At 43.3% G+C, this 19708-nt stretch overlaps 1 protein-coding gene across 1 annotated transcript in view; it reads right to left on the bottom strand.

Annotated features, from left to right (window-relative positions):
- ASCC1 (activating signal cointegrator 1 complex subunit 1) overlaps window positions 1-19708 on the bottom strand; it is a 93070-nt gene that overhangs the window by 40527 nt on the left and 32835 nt on the right. The window contains exons 6-9 of the mRNA XM_048504864.1: window positions 16790-16926; window positions 14265-14384; window positions 6010-6134; window positions 2887-2963 (exon numbers count right to left, since the gene is read on the bottom strand). Coding sequence (XP_048360821.1) covers window positions 2887-2963; window positions 6010-6134; window positions 14265-14384; window positions 16790-16926 — 459 coding nt within the window. The remainder of the gene's footprint in view (window positions 1-2886; window positions 2964-6009; window positions 6135-14264; window positions 14385-16789; window positions 16927-19708) is intronic.

Raw genomic sequence — 19708 nt, forward strand, 5'->3', positions numbered from 1 at the left:
AATGATCTATTTCTGATCTAAAGGAAAATATTTACTGGGTGGAAAAAAATCACTGATGGAAAGAGAGTGATTTTCACTGATATCCCCCTCCCATGGTAGACCTCCAGCTCCCCTCTCCTGCTGTTTGGGGGCAGAGGAAGACTCATTTGGAGGTGCATTTGGGGATGAGTGTGTTGGAAAAGGCATATAAATTTGCACCACTGACAGAAATTCTGTCAGCAGAGATTTTGCATGGGACCTTATTTCCAGTTTAGTTATACCCTGTTCTCATCAGCATAGTCTCCAAGGCAGCTTCCAGGCAATGATTTAAAAAATAAACAATAAAGTTAATATAAAATCAATTAAAAATAAATATGCTGGACATCAACAACAACACCATGGGCCAAAATAAGATGCCCCCTCCACACACACGCACACACACACAACACACACACAAATCAATTAAATGCTAGGGGGGTGGGGAGGGGCAGTTTTACCTAGCACCTAAAATTCAGCACGTTTGGTGCCAGGCAAATCATTATGGAGTGGGGATTCCAAAAACAAGTTGCCACAACAGGAAAGGTGCTCTTCATCTTACTACTGAAGGTGAGGCCTTGCAGCTCAAAGTCCCTGAAGCAGATCTTAACTGACAGGAAGTTTCGCATGGGAGCAAGAACATTTTCAAGTACTGTGATCCCAAACCACTTTGGTATTTTAACAGCAATAATTGGGCTTGCCATAGATTATCAGCCAAAGCACATAAGAACATAAGAAGAGACAAGTGGTCCATCTGGTCTAGCATCCTGTCTCACACAGTGGCCAGCCTGTTACTGTGGAGGGCCAATAACAGGGGATAAAGGCACAGTTCTTTTCCCAGTGTTGCCTTTTAGCATTGTAGATCTTTCAAGTCTGGTGAACGTTTAGCTGTGCAGTCTTAAGCAGAGTTACATTCGTCTCACAGAAGTCACTGGGTTAAGGATTATGTAACTTTCATGACTCGCCAAGGATCTGCTGATATTGAAACCTTGGATGAAGAAGGGTCTCTCGCAGGCTCTGAAATGCCAGCAGAGCAGACACCTCTGGACATTTCCTCAGGCATATGCTGAGGTCTTTCCCCAGCTACCAGGCTGGTCCCTGCCCCTTGGGATTCAATTGAGGAGACATGAACCAGGTCAGTACCTCTGGCTGACCTGGAGCCACTACAGGAACCTTGCCAGGACTCTGACCCCTAGAATCTGCCCCAGAGACAGGGGAGAACCAAGGCAGAAGCATGGACCTGGCAAAGGAACACATGACAGGCATCCTAGGAGCTACCTCATTCCAATCTTTCTCAGGAAGAAGAAGGATTGTTGTAAGTCTTGGTGGGAGCTGGGACCTTAACTAGGCTACCAGGAAGGGCAGGGACTCCAGTCTGCTATATAGAACTGCAGAACCCAACCTAACTCATGACCATGTGTTATGTAATTTGGCTATCAACCTCAGAGGAAACCTGACCATGATACATTGAACTATAATCTCCAAGCTGCAAACCTCTTCTTTGGGCAGAGTTCAACACTGTTCAGGATAGCCTGAAACCTCAAATCATGCTTGGCCACATGGTTGAAAAAAATCCCCTCCATCTTATACTGACAGAGATTCAACGTATTGTCTTATCTAATCTATTATCATCTCCAAACATTTATTGCAGCACCTTGTAGAATTGATTTTCCAGATGGGAATGGCATTTCTGGAGCATACTACTTGCAATAGTCATCTTGGCCAGCCAGTCCAACCACGGTCAATAACTGTGAGCGCAGAGGACTGATTTGGCAGAATCATACGGTCACACTCCCATGGCTTCTTTCCTAGCAAAGAACATCAATCAGGATAACTAAGGCAGATCCATTGTTAATTTTAAAAAGGCCTAAAGCCAGAGTGATTTATAGATCCAAGTCTCCCATAATGAAAACAAGTACAACACTAAGACATACAACCGTGATATTACAAGGGAGTACAAAGACAAACCCTCATAATGTGAACTTCCCTCCTGGTTATATTAATTTGCTGGATGCAATGTTGGAACCCCACTGAAATCTATGAGACTGAAGGTTTTCACAGAAGCGTTACACTGATTTCAGTAAAATATAGCAATCCAGTTATTACAGGATATACACAGGATATACAGGATATACACATCTACATTCAATATATTAATCCTATCTTAGTGTTCTAACACACTTTTGCTTTGTCATTTGGCCAAAGTGAAGATGGGCCACAGAAGGCTATGGAGCAAATGCAACAACAACAAAAAAGAATGTGGGTGTACTCAGGTGTCGCTAGATCGTCACTGGGTCTTCCCAGTTGTGGTGTCTCTTTTCCCAATCATAAATCTGTATAATCTTGATAATTAGCACTCCTGCTGATTAGAACTATATGAAAATCAGCACAATGGGATTGCGCCCTATTTGTCCTAAACCTCAGCAAGTTTAAGAATACTTGTGCAAGAACTAGCATTCTGAAGGTAAACAGAGTGCGAACAGGTGAGCCATTCTTCTTTGGTTGTCTTCCAATGCTATGTCCTCCCATGGCGGGAGAAAATGGCACAAGAAAGCTGTATCTTACTAGTTCCCCAACAGGAGGGGAGCTCAGCAGCTGAACCCTTCCTGTCTTCCATGGCACTTTTGTTCATTCACCCTAAGCCCCACAAAGAAGGACATTTTCTTTTCTTTATCTCACTACAGATGTAGCTGTTGGCGCTTTTTTCATGGATACCACAAACTCTTTGCAAACGATAGAGATTCCAATCATACTTCAGTGGTTTTTTTTAGTACATGCTGTCTCATCAGACTATCCCACACAACTTTAAAAATAAACTGCACCTTGGAACAGTAATGTATCCTAAACTAACACAGTCCACTTCATACTTACTTTCATAATGTTTCGGCCATCAAATGACTCCCTTTCCCTGAAAAATTTGCCGGTGGTTGTGCTGCTTTGCTCATCAGCTGCAAAACAAACAAAAGAGGCTACAGTTCATGCTATCTCATAAATCTCAGCACTAGTCGTTTCTGCACATGGTGCACCACTCTCCATGTACTTTTTCTGCCAAAAAGAAGACGTCCAATTTATTTCCAAAAGCAGACTGTCAAAATTCCCAGTGTCATCAGTATTGTTGCAATTATCATGCAAGGCTGACAGCTCAGTGTTATAGGACCATCCAGGGGAAACTGGAGTCTAATATTCAATGCTCTGTCAAGGCATATTTTAGCAGTAAAGCATCTCTTGAATTACTGAGTCCAGCATCAAATATCTGATCACACTGCAGAGGCCATTCCTAAAAGCACCAAGAAAAATCAGGAAGCTGTGCAATGCATCCTTGTGCCCAAGGGACCTTAATGTCAGTTCTTAGCCAGAGTAATGTTTGCTCCGCATATTTGCACGGTCTCTTGACAAGGTTGCAATTATCTAAGTGACACAGAATTCAGTGGATTGAAGTCTTCTTTTCACTTTCCTTACAGTAAGTTTATGTATGTACTTTGTTTTATACACAGCTGTTCCCCATACAGGCTCAGGGTGGAGTACAACGTTGGTTGACAACAATTAAAATCAATACAGGATTGTCAACAATAGTCTCTACTGGCAGGATAACAATTAAAATTTGAACTATACACTCTTAAAAACCAACCTGCACACTAATATCAAGGAAAGGAAAAAAAGAGGAAAGTGAGAGGAGGGGGAAGTGGAGGAGGGCAGGCCAGTGGATGGATACCGTTGCTGTCTTCAAGCCTGGAGAAAAGTTCCATCTTATAGGCCCTGTGAAATTATACCAAGTCTTGCAGGGCCCAGGTCCAACTTGACAGAGCATTCCACCAGACTGCAGCCAGTGTTGAAAATGTTCTGGTCCTAATCAAGGACAGTCAGACAACTTCTGGGCCACAGGCACTCCTTTTACTCAGTTTACTGATCCTGCTACAGTAGCACTATTGACCTGATCTCTACACCCTTTCCTTTCTCATCTTTATTTGGATTTTATGTTAAACAATGAATTAAGGCAATATAAAACTATTCATTACTCCTATGTACTCAAGATAAAATTATGCATGGGGTAGAAAATGTTGACAGAGAGAAATTTTTCTCTCTTTCTCAAAATACTAGAACCAGGGGGCATTCATTGAAAATGCTGGGGGGAAGAATTAGGACTAATAAAAGGAAACACTTCTTCACCCAACGTGTGATTGGTGTTTGGAATATGCTGCCACAGGAGGTGGTGATGGCCACTAACCTGGATAGCTTTAAAAGGGGCTTGGACAGATTTATGGAGGAGAAGTCAATCTATGGCTACCAATCTTGATCCTCCTTGATCTCAGATTGCAAATGCCTTAGCAGACCAGGTGCTCAGGAGAAGCAGCAGCAGAAGGCCATTGCTTTCACATCCTGCATGTGAGCTCCCAAAGGCACCTGGTGGGCCACTGCGAGTAGCAGAATGCTGGACTAGATGGACTCTGGTCTGATCCAGCAGGCTAGTTCTTATGTTCTTAAGACTGCCAGTTTTTTAAAAACCTGGGTCTTTAAAGAAGACCTAATTGTGAACAGCAATTGTGCACGACAGCCCACAATTTAAGCTAGTAATTAGCCATTCTTTTGACACCTGTGGAAGAAGACTCTGGTCAAACAGACAAAGAAGTTGTACAAAAATTGGAAATGTCCTCCTTCTAAGCTATCAGAAATTCACAAATTACTAAGATACATTATAATAAATTATGTTTCCTGGCACCTTAGGACTATTCAATTCATTATGAAAACTTTTATGAATCACAATCCACTTTGTCAGATAAATGAAATACAATATTCAGTTGGTACAGATATATACATTAAAAGCTACCACAATTGGTGGTGGGGTATTATAAAGAAAAGCTAGAAGGACAACTTTCCCAGGAGACAGGTGCATTATATTACACTGCAGATGTAAACAAGATCTGTTCAAAAGAGTAAACAATCCGCTCAGAGTGGGTGTAGGTTACTTCCAGCTGCTGATGAATGAGCAAAGAAGGCCAAATCTGATCAGTGTGCATAAACCTGGAAGAAGAGTCAATTACTTTTTGTAGAAATCTCACCACCTTAAGTCCCTATTAAGTCAGATATTAAGTCAGATAATATCAAATCTGTATATGAATTCCAACCCATCAGCTTCTCCCCTATTCTTTTGTGCAGAGATTGTCCAGTTGAACTATATAAATGTGCAGAATAGCATTATTTGTGCAAGAGAACATATATCATACAAGAGAATCTGAAGGTGAAACAAGCCTGCCTTAATCTGAACTTTGACCCCAGGACTTTAAATTCTATAGATTCCTTGATAAAGCATATGGATTTCTTTTCTGGTGCAGATGCTGTACAGCCTTTCATCCACTTTCTTGCAACAGCCAAAATCAAATACTGAAATTGGTCTATTCTTGAATGTCCTTCCATATGTCCTTAAAATATGGACATGATGACTTTAGTAAATGTCCTTATTTTAGCCACACATATGATATAAGTGCTGCTACTGAGTCAAGATATTCTTAGCACTTAGCTGTACAACTAATCAGGGTTTTTGCCTATTAATTTAGTCATTCTCATAAGAATACTAGTTGCAACCTGCTAGTATAAAGAATACTTTGGCAGAAAGATATATGTTAGTTGCAACTGGCTCTAAATTGTTGCTGAAAATATAACAAAATCAATTTTTGATGTAGGAAACATTGATTAAAGCAATGGCATTCTTGTTAAAAAGGAAAACAAGATCCTAACTTTCCTCAGGCGTGACAAGAAGGAACTAAGTGTCTGCTGGACAGAAAACAGTGACCTTAATATTTCAGCTAAATGTCTTCTTCCAATTATGACTCCAGACACACATAACCCTGATGTACAAACACAAGCAAGGGTCATGAACCCAGTATCTTCTGCCAAAACAATGACAAATGAGCAATTGCAAACCCAGGAATTGCACAGAATTTGTAGGAATCAAAACAGTTGCTATATTTTCTCAAGGAGACCTTCACAAATGCTTACCACTGGGATCTTTCCGGAAAAGCGTGTTCATAACAGTAGCATGGAGTTTCACTCTATCCCACTCTTTCAGCATTAGCCCTGAGGTCACAAACCGATCCATCAATTTGTCTGCGAGTTGCTGTAGCCTGTGGAAAGGAAATAGAGGCAATTTGGACCATTTTTAAAAAAATGTATAGAATGATGTAATTTATACTTGCAATGTTCATAACCTTCGTAATAAGGGATTGGGTCCCACAAAACTGTGAATAAAAAGCCGTGTAGCTCAGCTGCTTGTTTCATCTAGATCCTTTCCTCAATGAGAAAAAAGAAGGAACTTTATCTCAGGTGAGAGCACATGATTTTACTCTTCTGTCTTACCTCCATTCAGAGGATGGATTGATCGCAATTGAAAAAAAAGGAAAATGAAGGTCACCATATTAAAGCATCTCTCCTTGCTGTTTCATCTCTGCCTTGATATAATAGATCTCCATAGGAAGAACAGAACACTTTTGAAAAGAGACTCTGCTCAGTTCAGAGACCCTGCCCATAAACAGGCATCTAAAAAGAGCAGCCGGAGCCAAGGAGAGTTAATGCCTTTGATCAGCCCTGACTTTCAACAGAAAGCGGTCAATGAGCATGAGTTACAATGAGACCACATGTGCCCTCACCCCATGGGTCAGTAATGACCTGGCACTTGCACAAAAGACTACCTTTACCTAGTAACTCCTCTCAAGGGAATCAAGACCAAATTCTAATTCACTAGAAATATTCACATGCTCAGCCCAAGAGCTTCCATCAATGAATTATTTTTTGCACATATGACATTCAAGATGTTGATATATTCCAAAGACAGGAAAAACTTATAAGGATTTCACATCTTCTTAAAAGCATTTGCAGGATGCCAGTTTTGATTACAGGTGTAAATTGTCCAAGGCCCTTTCTGCATGGGCTGGAATCACCAATTCTGGCCCAGTAAAACATCATTGTGGGGGGGACCCATCACACAGGTGGTGCTGCAAAAACGATGCAGCACCGCTCTTCCCCCCCCCCCCCCCCCCGATGTATTCAAAACCTGAGCGAGGTTTTTGGAATACGCCGGCTTCCATCCGGTGCCGAGCAAACAGCACTGGGTGGAAGCCGGCGTATTCCCTGCGCCAGCCCCAAACACCTTCTTACCTCTTCCTGGCTTCCGTTGCTCTGTGGAGGCCAGGGGACACACCTCCTGGCCTTCATCCCTGCAGTCATCACTGTGGCCATGGGGGCATGTCCCCTGGCCTCCACAGAGCAACAAAAGCCAGGAGGAGGTAAGGAAGCGTTTGGGGGCTGCACAGCCATGTGGAGCCTGCTCCGCCAGCTGCACAGCCAGTGGGGCCATTCGTGTGAACAGCCCCCGAGGCTTGCATCGGCATGAACCATGCTGATGCAGCCCCGCTGCTCTGGCCGTGCGGAAACGACCATAAAGTCAGATAAGAAAAAAAGGTAGTTTAACAAGAACATGGAATGAAAATATTCAAGAGAATATTAGATCAACAAATGCAAAATCACATATCCATCACACCAAACCAGTATGGCTTCATCAAGGGCTGTGGTACTACTGATGCTATACATGCCACCCAACTGTTAATGGAAAAACATAGAGAAAAGAAAATACCACTGCACCTGGCTTTCCTGGACCTGGAAAAAGCCTTCAATGAGGTCCCTCATGCTCTCATATGGCATGTACTTTGAACACATGGAATCCCAGAAGAATATGTGCAATGGACGCAAATGCTATATAGCAAAGCAACAAGCATGGTGCGGTGTCCAGCAGGAATCTCCTCACCTTTTAACATCAGTTTCTGCGTACATCAAGGCTCTGCCCTATCACCATTGCTGTTAATACTCTGCAGGGATACTCTTACCGCTGACTTGCAGACGGTACACCCATGGACACTTCTGTATGCTAATGACGTCGTACTTGCCAACAAAGACCGCCAGGCGCTACAGTAACAGTTGCAGTCATGGAACAATCGGTCCACAGAATATGGATTATATCCGAACATTCCAAAAACTGAATACCTCGAATGTGGCCCCCAAACAGATGGAACAATCAAAATCAGCAGCCAGAAATTAAACAAGATCACCAAATTCAAATACCTTGGATCACTGGTTTCAGCTGATGGAAACACATTGACAGATGCCCAGTCACAAGTCAATACTGCGTGGCTTAAATGGCGGTAAACCACTGGCATCTTGTGTGACAAGAAAATGTCTGAACACCTCAAATCTACAAAACAGTTGTTCGGCCAGTAGCGCTGTACGGAGTCGAATGCTGGCCAGCAACAAGAAAACATGAACAAGCCCTGCATGTCATGGAAATGAGGATGCTAAGCCTGACGCTGTTCAACCATGTGCCAAATGATGACATATAGCAAAGACTTAAAATAACACCAATTGACCAGTACATGAGGCAGGCACGGCTAAGGTGGTATGGCCATGTCATGCGCCGCGAGGAAACATCCGTAGCAAAGGCAGCCCTGCAACTTGAACCTGGTGGATGCCGCCCACATGGCAGACCCAAAAAACGGTGGATGGACACAATCAATGAAGACCTACGGGCAAAGAACCTTACCCCAGAAGATAATCAAAAACGTGACCTTTGGAAGAGACAATTACAAAACTGACCCTGCATGTGCAGGAAACCAGTTTGGGGGGGAGAGAGGAGGAGGAGGAGGAGGAGGAGGAGGAGGAGGAGGAGGAGGAGGAGGAGGAGGAGGAGGAGGAGGAGGAGGAGGAGGAGGAGGAGGAGGAGGAGGAGGAGAAGAAGAAGAAGAAGAAGAAGAAGAAGAAGAAGAAGAAGAAGAAGAAGAAGAAGAAGAAGAAGAAGAAGAAGAAGAAGCAGCAGCAGCAGCAGCAGCAGCAGCAGCAGCAGCAGCAGCAGCAGCAGCAAGAACATGGAATTTGGTATTGCTGGAACCTCCCTGACCCAAATTTGCCTGAAAGTATGATGACTTACATCAGTGCTAACGTGTAAGCCAAGCGTGCATGCCAGGAGATGGCCACATTTCTAAATCCCTGCAGTTCTTCTGTACCTTTCCTTCCTTCAGAACACTGGTTAAGGCTCATAGCCCCACAGACGGAGAGTATTAATTCAATCCAAATTTTCTACCCATTAAAATGAAAGATAATTACCCAAATGTGAAGTCTTATACCATTTTGTTGCCAAGTCCATTAGGAGCGTAATTACGGGATAGTTCATTCCATCCCGGCTATCGGTTGCCACCTTAGCTTTTAAGGCAGGAGTGTCCAACTCTGGTGCCCCAAATGTTCATGAACTACAATTTCCATCAGTCCCTGCTAGAATGGCCCATGTTTGGAGGACTGAGATTGAATAGTAATTCCCCCTCCCCCTCCAATCACAATTTGTTTGACAAGCCTTGATGAACTCATGCTATATAGCTCTGAGCTGCCCCTCTGAGGCGGTTACTGGCCAATTCCTCATCTTACTGATTGAATCTTCCCCCTCCCCACAGCCATCATTTCTGGTGATACATCAGCGGTTCTTAAAATTAGTGATGACAAATGAAAGTAGTATCATTACAGATAATACTAAAACAAATTAACAGAATAGCTCAAGTGAAATGATGTTTTATAATGTTATAAAATTAATCAAAGAAACGAGACAAATTAAAATGAATTATAATGAGAGTCTTTGCAGTGCAGGAGTCGCCGGAGCATGACCTTGTCTCTTTCCGCCTCTCCCTGGCCCAGTCTGAATCAAAAACAGAGAGGATCGCCTGTGTTGCCAAAGCAATGGAGGGAAACCTGATTCTTCTGCTTCACAGAACCAGCTCTTCAGGAGCACACAAATACTAGGGAAAACATCTGCCTCTCACATTGCCATAATCAGTTAACTGGGCGCTTTTTCTGACTGACGGTGAAGAAAAAGAAAGTCATGTTTTGTAAAATATCAGAGGCTGCTTATGATGAAAGACTTTAGAGAGGTGCTGAAATTTGATATATTGCATCAACGTAGAAATAAAAATTTAAAACTGTTATCATGGTATAGGTTTTTAATATTGTGTGAATTATAATTTCTACACTGTCTGCTTGTGACTAGGTTTGGTAAATACACTAAAAATTCAGTAAAATTCAGATTCAGATTTATTTGGGCATGAAATTATCTGTATTCCCGATTAAGACAAATAGCAGATTCGGATATACCTGAACATTTGGGTATATCCGAAAAATTTGGGATTGTTTGAATTTTTTTGTATTTTTTTGTTTTTTTCACATTTCAGCCTGCAGGGGGCGCATTTTTAAAGCTATCGATGTCAAAATTTCAGGGTATCACCCGGAGACTGTCCTAATGATACCACCCAAGTTTGGTGACGTTTGGTTCAGGGGGCCCAAAGTTATGAACCCCAAAGGGGGTGCCCCATCCCCCATTGTTTCCAATGGGGGCTAACAGGAGATGGGGACTACCCCTTTGAGGATCCATAACTTTGCTTCTGGGGGTGGGTGGGGTGTGTGAGTTGAGAGAGTTCTGAGAGAACACAGCCAGTAGGCTACATGTGCAGGAGTGGGTAAACAAAATAAGCCTTTTGGGAGCCCATAAAATTGAACCCCCAGAAGGAAAGTTCTCCAAGCCTGGGTGCTATTACCAGGAGGTCCTCCTGGAGCCACCTTGAAAGTCTGGTGCCTCTATCTTAAAAAATGTGCAGCCTGTTTACACACTCAGAAATTCCCCATTGGCTACAATGGAGACAAGGCGCTGCAGAACAAAGAATCTTGGACAAATTTTGTGGGGTGCCTGTCAGGGGTGCATTTTTAAAGCTAGTGTCACCAAATTTCAGGGTATCACACAGTAACTATTCTTATGATACCACCCAAGTTTGGTGAAGTCAAGTTTGGGGGGGCAAAGTTATAGACCCTCAAACGGGTAGCTCCCATCTCCTGTTAGCTCCCATTGGAAACAATGGGGGATGGGGCACTCTATGGACCCCTCTGAACCAAACTTCACCAATCTTGGGTGGTATCATTATGACAGTCTCCAGGTGATACCCTGAAATGTTGGTGCTGCTACCTTTAAAAATGCGTCCCCTGCAGGCCAAAACGTGAATAAACACCAAAAAATACCCCCCAAAAGCCCAAATACCTTGCATTCAGAATTGTTCATATTTGGGCAGGACATATTCGGACAAATTTTGTCCGAATATGCCCAAATTTGCCCAGATTCAGGCTGAATCTGGTATTTGTTTCATCCGAATCTCCAACCCTACTTGTGACCATAACTTGTACTAGATAGAACCATGGTTGAGACGTGCACATAATCATAATAGGACCTAATGGGCATTGCTGAATACTTTGAACCCAAGGGTGGAATAACATGTTTCATGATTATTTTTTCCTGCACGTTTTTGGGAACAGAATGCAACCTCTGGTGGGTGAAGGAGGAAGGCTGGCAAGTGGAGGATTATTCAAGTCCTTCCCTTCATTTCCTACCAAAAACTGTTTTCCCCAAGCTGCATGCCCATATTTTGCTCCAGCTTGGACAAAAACAGTAATATGGTGCTGGCATTTTCTTTAGCAAAATCAAATGACAACAAAAACATGTGTGTGGGGGTGTGAATCTCCTCCCCCACCACCATGCCATTTCTCCCATTAACTGAAAGTCCCCGCAATGCAGTGGCGTAGCTCCCACGGGACGTGGGGGCACGACACCCTGGCCAGAGCAGCGGTGGAGGTGTGGTTGGCCCGTCAAGGGGCCTGGTGAAGGCATGCCGTTCCTGGGGGCATTCCAGGGCAGGGGCAGGCGACGCTGCAGAAGGGGCGCAGGGCACGTGCCCCAGGCGCAGTTTCCCCTCACTCTGACTCTGCCGCAATGCATTACATTTTTAAAAACTGACCAGGAAAAAATGATTTGGGAGTATGTGTTGTTCCATCCTTCGTGTTTATAATTATGCAGGCCCTGGGGATTACAGAACCTGGGGGGGGGGGGGGGACTGTGGATAGAGTTTGTCAAAGGTTTTGCTTTCTGCAAGATGTCTCAGTGAGGCTCAGCTATCCGGAGAGGGAATTTCAATACACTAAAGAGCTCCTTATTTCTCCAGATTCCACTGTCTTCTGTGGCCTTCCAAGGCTTTCTTTTCATTACATGTGTTATTGCTGCAGAGCTCTTCAGACAAGAACACCAAGCGTTAGGACTAGTACAAATTACTTGAAAAGTACTTTGACCACACACTTCTTGACTTCATTCTGGTCACAGAATCTGAGATTTCATTTGAGGGGTGATGGTGGTAAATATGAGCAATTGAGCAATTAATTTTTCTCAGATTTTTCTTCTAGACCTGACACTACAGTATTAAAAAAAACATAAAACATGCTTGATTTCCAAGGCAGATCCTGAGCAAGCAGGAGCACTCAGGAGGTCATGTCTTGCAGCAAGAGCACAGAATAACATAAAGGGACTGTTGCAAATTTCCAAACAGATTTTGAGCAAGGCAGCGGGTGAAAACCAGCAAGCAGCATGAATCAATATAATGTAAGCCTTTAATAACCACAGCTGTACTAAGAAAAGTCAAATTATATACAATGCAAGTAGAGGACAGATTTGCATATATTAATTCTGCAAAACTTATTCTGCTTCCAAGGTTCAGATCTTTAAAAAGAGGATTTTTTTTTGCAAAGAACTGAGGCAGCACAAGGGAATAAAGAGATGAAGTAAAGATGTAGAGACGTACATTAGTTGGGCTGGATGACTGGGAAGGGGGAAGTGACTATGAAAAGAGTTAGCCACAAAGAACAGACACCACTACCCTTCCCTGCATATCACTGGAAACTCTGCCCAGTCCTTCTCTGGCTCCCCAGCTTCCACTATATCCTGTCATACATTTCCAACATTGCTTCTTCAAATGTGAAAAATGGGCTTTCCCAGAATTGAATTTAGATGCCAAATTCTGCTGAGATACTGAATGCTACATGTACCTAGTGAAACTACTCTTGCTAACCTGCTTCAAACCTTGCTTCCAAATCAAAATTAGGGTAGAAACTTGGCTAACATCAGCCATCATTAAAGCTGGCAATTTATCCCTTCATTGTAGTTAAGGACACTGAAAGAAAGGTGTGGGGTTCATGCTTGAAGGGTAAGGTAGGGAAGGGAAAGCACAGAATGACGGACTTGGGGCCCTTTCATTTGATTCATGAGGGCTCATCATCTGCTCCTCCATTCATCTGGAGCTCAACACTTGAAGCTGCTATACTTGTCAGCATTGGTCAGTATTGTCTATTCAGTGTGGCAGTAGAAGAAGAAGAACTTGGATTTATACCCTCCTGTAAGGAGACTCTCCTTTACCGAGACTCAAAAGGGTTTACAAACTCCTTTCCCTTCCTCTCCCCTCAACCAACACCTTGTGAGTTGGTGGGGCTGAGAGAGTTCTGAAGAACTGTGGCTAACCTGTGTAGGAGCAAGGAAACCAATCCAGGTCACCAGATAAGAGTCTGCTGCTCATGTGGAGGAGTGGAGAATCAGACCCGGTTCTCCAGGGCAGAGTCCACTGCTCTTAACCACTACACCATGTTGGCTCTCTAGTAGCAGCAGCTCCCCAAGGTCTCAGGCGGAGGTCTTTCACATCACCTACAGCCTGGTCCTTTCAACTTGAAGATGCTGGAGATTGAACCTTCCATCTTCTAACTAGATGCTCTACCACTAAGCTACCCCCCATGGCTTGTTCTCAATCCTTCAACAGGCTAAGGGATGGTCCTCATGCTGGCTGCATCATCCTTACAGAGCTTCTGCCCTTATGCTCCTGCAAGTTTCACTACTAAGTATTATACAGAGTAAATGTACATTGTGGTGGACATAAATGCAGTCTGGTGGACATAAATGCAGTCAAGGCAAGGCAAAAAATAGTTGACTTAGCTGCGAGAAAGCGGCTGCCTGGCCTTGGCTAGCAAAGTTAATTTCTTCAACCAGGGCCTTAAATTGATAGGGTGAGAGGAAATACCTTCTCGGTTTTGGAATGATTAAAATTAAAGAAATGCATGAAGTGGATTCTCTGCAATTACCCTCTTTCAGTAATACCACATTACCATCTCAAGGGCAAATTCATTACAGACCTATCTCTATTGACAAAGAAATAGAAATACCTCCTGGATGTCCGGAAGCATGTTCTTTGGCAGAAACAATCAAGCTCTGAGATTGAGAGGTTTCTCATTACATTACTTCTCCCAATTCAAGTATCGTTTCATACTTCAATGGAAGGCAAATGAACATAGAAAAAGAAGAAGAGACGTACTTGTTGGATCCATCCTTCATAGTGACTTTTGCATAGAGAACATCCATCATAGCTGGATCATCATTCATGTACTCAATACTTGCGACTTCCACAGTTAGCGGTTCGCCTCCAGCAATTGCACTTTATAAACGGAAAAATAATATCACATTTTGTTCATATTTAAGAGTAGGAAGCCATTACACATTTCATGATCGCAAATGCCCATGGCTACGCTAATCACCAACACGGTTCCTGCCCCATTTATATTATGAAACACAGCAGAATTCCCAACAGCATACCATTCAGCTTCTACCCTAGAAGACAGACTAAATCAGGGGTCTGCAACCTGTGGCTCTCCAGATGTTCATGGACTACAAATCCAATTGGCCATGCTGGCAGGGGCTGATGAGATTTGTAGTCCATGAACATCTGGAGAGCTGCAGGTTGCAGACCGCTGGACTAAATCCTCATTGTCCAGTTTTGTGATTGTTTCCACTGCTTCTTAAGTCATAGCAGTCCTTGCCGTACTAGCAAAATTCAGCAGCCTCCTCTCCACCACTACAACAGAGACACGGGCAGGTAGTTTGATTCTTCTGTTATGCTCTCGGCTATTCAGAGCAGGAAAACTCACATAACACAATACAATAAAAATGTCTCCAGGTAGACGAAGGGCCTCCAAACCTTAGACACGCATGAGGTCTGGCAACAGACGAACACAGTTCTTTTTAGTAACTCTGCTGTGGATGGGAAAAGCAAGTTGCTGGGGTTGAAGTCCCCATGATGCTACTGAACAGCTGAAGTCTGTTCAGGCTATGTGACTGGTCACCCAGCAACATTCAGCCAGGAAATAAAGCCTCAAGGGCTTGTGGCTTCTAAACCAGGAGCTGTTCCGATTGCTGCTCTCAACTTATAACAGTTTCACTGACCGTGCAATCCTATGCAGAATTACTCCAGTCTAGGCCTATTGAAATCAGTGAGCTTCGACTGGAGTAATTCTGCATGACTGCACTGTGAAAGAATCACAACAGCAGAAAAGGGCAGTTTCTGCACACCAGCGTGGCTCTGACTTGGGGAGACTGAGGAGCTCAAACTGGCATCTGTGTAGCCTCCTGCTCTGCTGCACCAGAACAACACTGTGTATCCCTCTGCAGTGTTTGAAACAAATATATTCTAGCTGTTTTTGTAGCTGGTGGCAGGGGCTCCATCAACAGCTCCATCAAAGCTAACACAACCCAAGGAAAGACAGTTCTTCTATAGGGCGAGTACAGAGGTCCACTGACACAGAGGCAAATTAAACTCCCTCTGTTATTAATGCAGATTGCAAACCTTCCTGGCAGCAATTGCCTCACATCAAGATAACACACTGCGCAATGCTGGCACTAAATAAATATTAAATAGGAGAAGCAATTGCAGAGCCAGTTTCATACATAGCGAAAGATCGATGACTTAACATTTTAAAAACAATGGCTGAGAATTTTATCTATATGCAATTCTATGAACAACCACAGAATTTACGAGCCTTACAGTTATTTTTTTCAGTTAGGAATAACATAAGGATTTTTCAGTAAGGAAGAGGTAGACAAAATGTTGAGAAGCACAGTTTGAGGTCTACTGTGCAACCTAATTCTCAACACCCACTACCATCACCCTGTCAACACATGCACAAGGTGAAACCTACTAATGAGTCCAGGGAACTTCAGAATTTGGCTGGTCTTGGTAGCCAACTATAATTGGTGGCCACTACCAAACCTGTCCCATGGATCTCTTGGACACTGTACTGGGTATCAGATGTGCTCAAAAGAGGTGAGAAGTCTTCCTGCTTTGGCGTGCTCTCCCCACCCCAAAAATTCTCTTCATTACTGCAGGAATGAACTACATCTTTCTATATAGATCTTTCTACATAGATCCAAGGTAGGAACCACTGCACTAGGAAGTCTTTGCAAAAATACTGGGAACAGAGGTATATATTTGAGGGGGGGGGGGAACTCAGATAAAAGAAAAATAGACACAAGATTCTATCAAGCAATATGATTCTGCATTATTAATTATGGCAACTCCCAAATTGGGCAGTCGTGGATCTGGGCTGTTCTCTTACACAGCTCACAGGTCTTCGATGCTCTCTGCCCAGGACTGTTTTGAGCAAATGCATCTCGGAGCTGAAGAAAAAAGAACAGTTTGCCAAAGACTGCTAGTGAGAAAGTTCTAAAGCAATCTCATCTTTCATGTTCCTCTAGGGAAAAAATATTTTCCACCACATGCAAATAACACAGGCTACGGAGAGAGAAAAATGACGGTTGGACTTGTTTTTAGTCAAGTGACAAACAAAGAGATTTCCTAATTGGTTGGCAAGAAGAGCAAATAAGCCCTTGTTTTGATCAGTGGGTTCATTTTGCTTACTGGTAATAATGGCTTGCTGCATCACTGCAAACTGGAGCATACTTCTTCCCTCTACGCTACCTCTGTGCTAGAACTAGTCTCCTTCTCACAATAGCGACAGTGGTGGGCCAAATCTCAGCTGATTCTCATCCTGCTTCTCCTTTACTCACTCAGCAAACTCTTCTTTACACTTCTGCAGAAGCTCCTGGGCCTTCTGGATTTCCTGCTCATTCAGGAGCACCAGCGTGCCAATAGTCATGTGGAACTTGGCCGGGTTTTGGAACAGACTGCTGCTGACACCACAGTCCTGGAAAAGAGTTTAAAAACGGTTCAGGTGACGACAGCACTGCTCAAAAAACACGCTGTGGTTTATTAAAGCCCTTCATGGCCTAAGGCCCACATATTTGAAGTTATGAAGCTGCATACCAATTGCATTCTTCAGATGTAAAAGTGCCTTCAGGACCTGGCTGGCCGTCACTCAAGCGTGCCCTCACCACAGGTGCCCCGCAATTGGGGAATGAGCTCCCTCTGGAGGTTTGAAGGATTGTATCCCTGCTAACTTTCAGTTAACACCATAGGAATCTTCTCATGTCATAGGTTATGTCAGGGGTCTGCAACCTGCGGCTCTCCAGATGTTCATGGACTACAAATCCCATCAGCCCCTGCCAATTGGCCATGCTGGCAGGGGTTGATGGGAATTGTAGTCCATGAACAACTGGAGAGTCGCAGGTTGCAGACCCCTGGGTTATGTGGAATGACATTTCTAAGAAATAGTTGGTATCTGGACTGATACTTTGTGTTTTGTGATCTAACGTTTTAAGGGCGATTTTTAAAGCTGATGCACTATTACCTGTCAACTTCTGAGAAGGAGGCAAGGTGAGTTATCAGTGTTTGAAAATAAATATATAAATAGCCTCTGCAAGTCATACTGGATACAATGCATATTCAAACTTTCCTAGGGCAGTATGGTAATAACACTAAACAGGGCAGATAAAAGCTCAATGAACTAAAAAATGTCCAGCAAAACATATTCAAATTAAATAACTTCAAATCAGCTGACTGCGGCATTTTAAATACATTCGCTCTTCTATTTGTAGTGACTGTAATAAAGCAGATAGCCTGCAATAACAATTGCCTGTGTGTTAATTGTCTGCACTTACGAAACTTGAGATAGAATGTGTCCTAATCCCTACCTTTCTATAAGCCGTATTTGAAGAAGTAACACAGCACATAATGCCACACACACTGTAACGTACGTTGCAAAAGCCTTCTTGTGCTGCTGAGGGCACTTTTTTGGAACAGAAAAGACTCTGCCAATACTCGAGAAAGCTTTCAAATAAGGTCTGAGGCAACATAAATATGAGGGAAATTTTGTTAAGTTTACTGCTAGTATAACACTACTTTCTATTAAGGGCATGAAATAGCATAATTCACATACCTAAATTTGGAGTGCACAACATATGATCTGCTGGCTGCAGGTGGCCTACCATATAAAATGGTCCATAGGTACCACCACCGATTTGATGACTCAGTAGACATTGAAGGACTCCATCCAGAGGTGGGATTCAACCAGTTCTCACCACTTTTTTAGAAGTGGTTACTAATTTTTTCTGAGTGCTGAGAAGGGGTTACTAAAGCAACCTCCCTGCCCAATAGGGACTGGAGGTGCGTGTGTGTGGCGGCGCCACTGTTTGAATCCCACCACCATCGGAACCTGTTATTAAAATGTTTGGATCCCACCACTGACTCCATCCCTGGTATGGGCTGCAGCACTGAGGCCAAATTCGGCAGGGTCAGGGCAGCTGAGTGTCAATAAATTTTCTCAGGCATGTTGCCAAGAGACACAGATACTTGGTAGCTAACAGGAAAGCAGGCAACCAACTGCTATGTTTTCATTAATGGTACTCTGCATACATAGTGAGTGCACGTAGGAAGCCGTTTCCCCAGATCCATGCACAGCGAGTCCTAATAAAACATGGCAGCCAGGCTGATTGGTGGCAAAAACAATACCACCACTCTAAGGGTGCACACTTATCAAAATTCAAAGGTTTATTGGAAGTTTGACAGGCTCCCTCTTTTTTTTCTAAGCATTCAGAAACAACTGCTCGTTTTCTCGATCTGTCTCCGCCACCTTGAGAAAAGCCGACTTCAAAAACTAAACTGCAATTTTACAAAATGGAAATCTTCTAATAGGCTGTAACTGGAGCCCGGTCCTTACAATTCCGAGGCCTAACTTGGAACCCTCTGCCATGGACACTCTTCATTCAGCTGGAAAATTGTTGCCACCATGATTATAACTTCCCTCGCCCTCACAATACCAATGAGAACAATTGCATAATCTGAGGCATAGTTATACCCTTTCACGTCAATTAATGACAGTGGGTTTAGAAAGGACTGAACTGCAAATTGATTCAGATAGGAGGTATAGGCTTACTTGACTTTTGCGAACTCAAGGCAACGAAAACAACACTTTGAGAGTTCCCCAGATCTGATTCCTCCCCAGTCCTCCTATTCATTGTGCCAACTCAAACAAAGAGAAAAACTCCTACACGCCTTCTGCGTGCCATCATATTTAGGATGTGCTGAATGGTGTTTTTCTCTGCATCTGGGCCTAGAATCATTCGGTTCATAGCAAACAAGGGACTGTCAGAAGCAGGAGAAATGCCAAGGGTGGGGTTTGCTGGGTTTGCTTTGTTCCAACTGTTGGCAGTGGCTCACTTCAGTTTCTGTAATGTTTGCAGATATGTTGATGAACCAAAAAGATATTAACATAATAAATAAGCGGCTTTTAGGGAGAGTGGCCTATTCTAATCCTGGAGAAGCTGGGAAAGCGAAATTCACGTTGTAATTACTATACGCCGAAGCAGATTAATTTCTCCTCTGCAGCTTTCCAGGAATCATCTGAGGCATCTTGTGTGTGCTGACAGCTTCCCACCCACTGCTGCCCAGCCCCAAGAAAGAGCTAAACTGGCTGTGCAGGAGAGAAAGCTGCAGAGAAAAGCCAAACTACAGTAACAGTATTCAGGTCCTTTCTTAGACTCTCTTAGAATATCTGATCAGTTGCTACAAATATTTTACTGCCTCCAAGA

Source organism: Sphaerodactylus townsendi, linkage group LG08 (assembly GCF_021028975.2).
Source record: "Sphaerodactylus townsendi isolate TG3544 linkage group LG08, MPM_Stown_v2.3, whole genome shotgun sequence".
Taxonomy (NCBI): domain Eukaryota; kingdom Metazoa; phylum Chordata; class Lepidosauria; order Squamata; family Sphaerodactylidae; genus Sphaerodactylus; species Sphaerodactylus townsendi.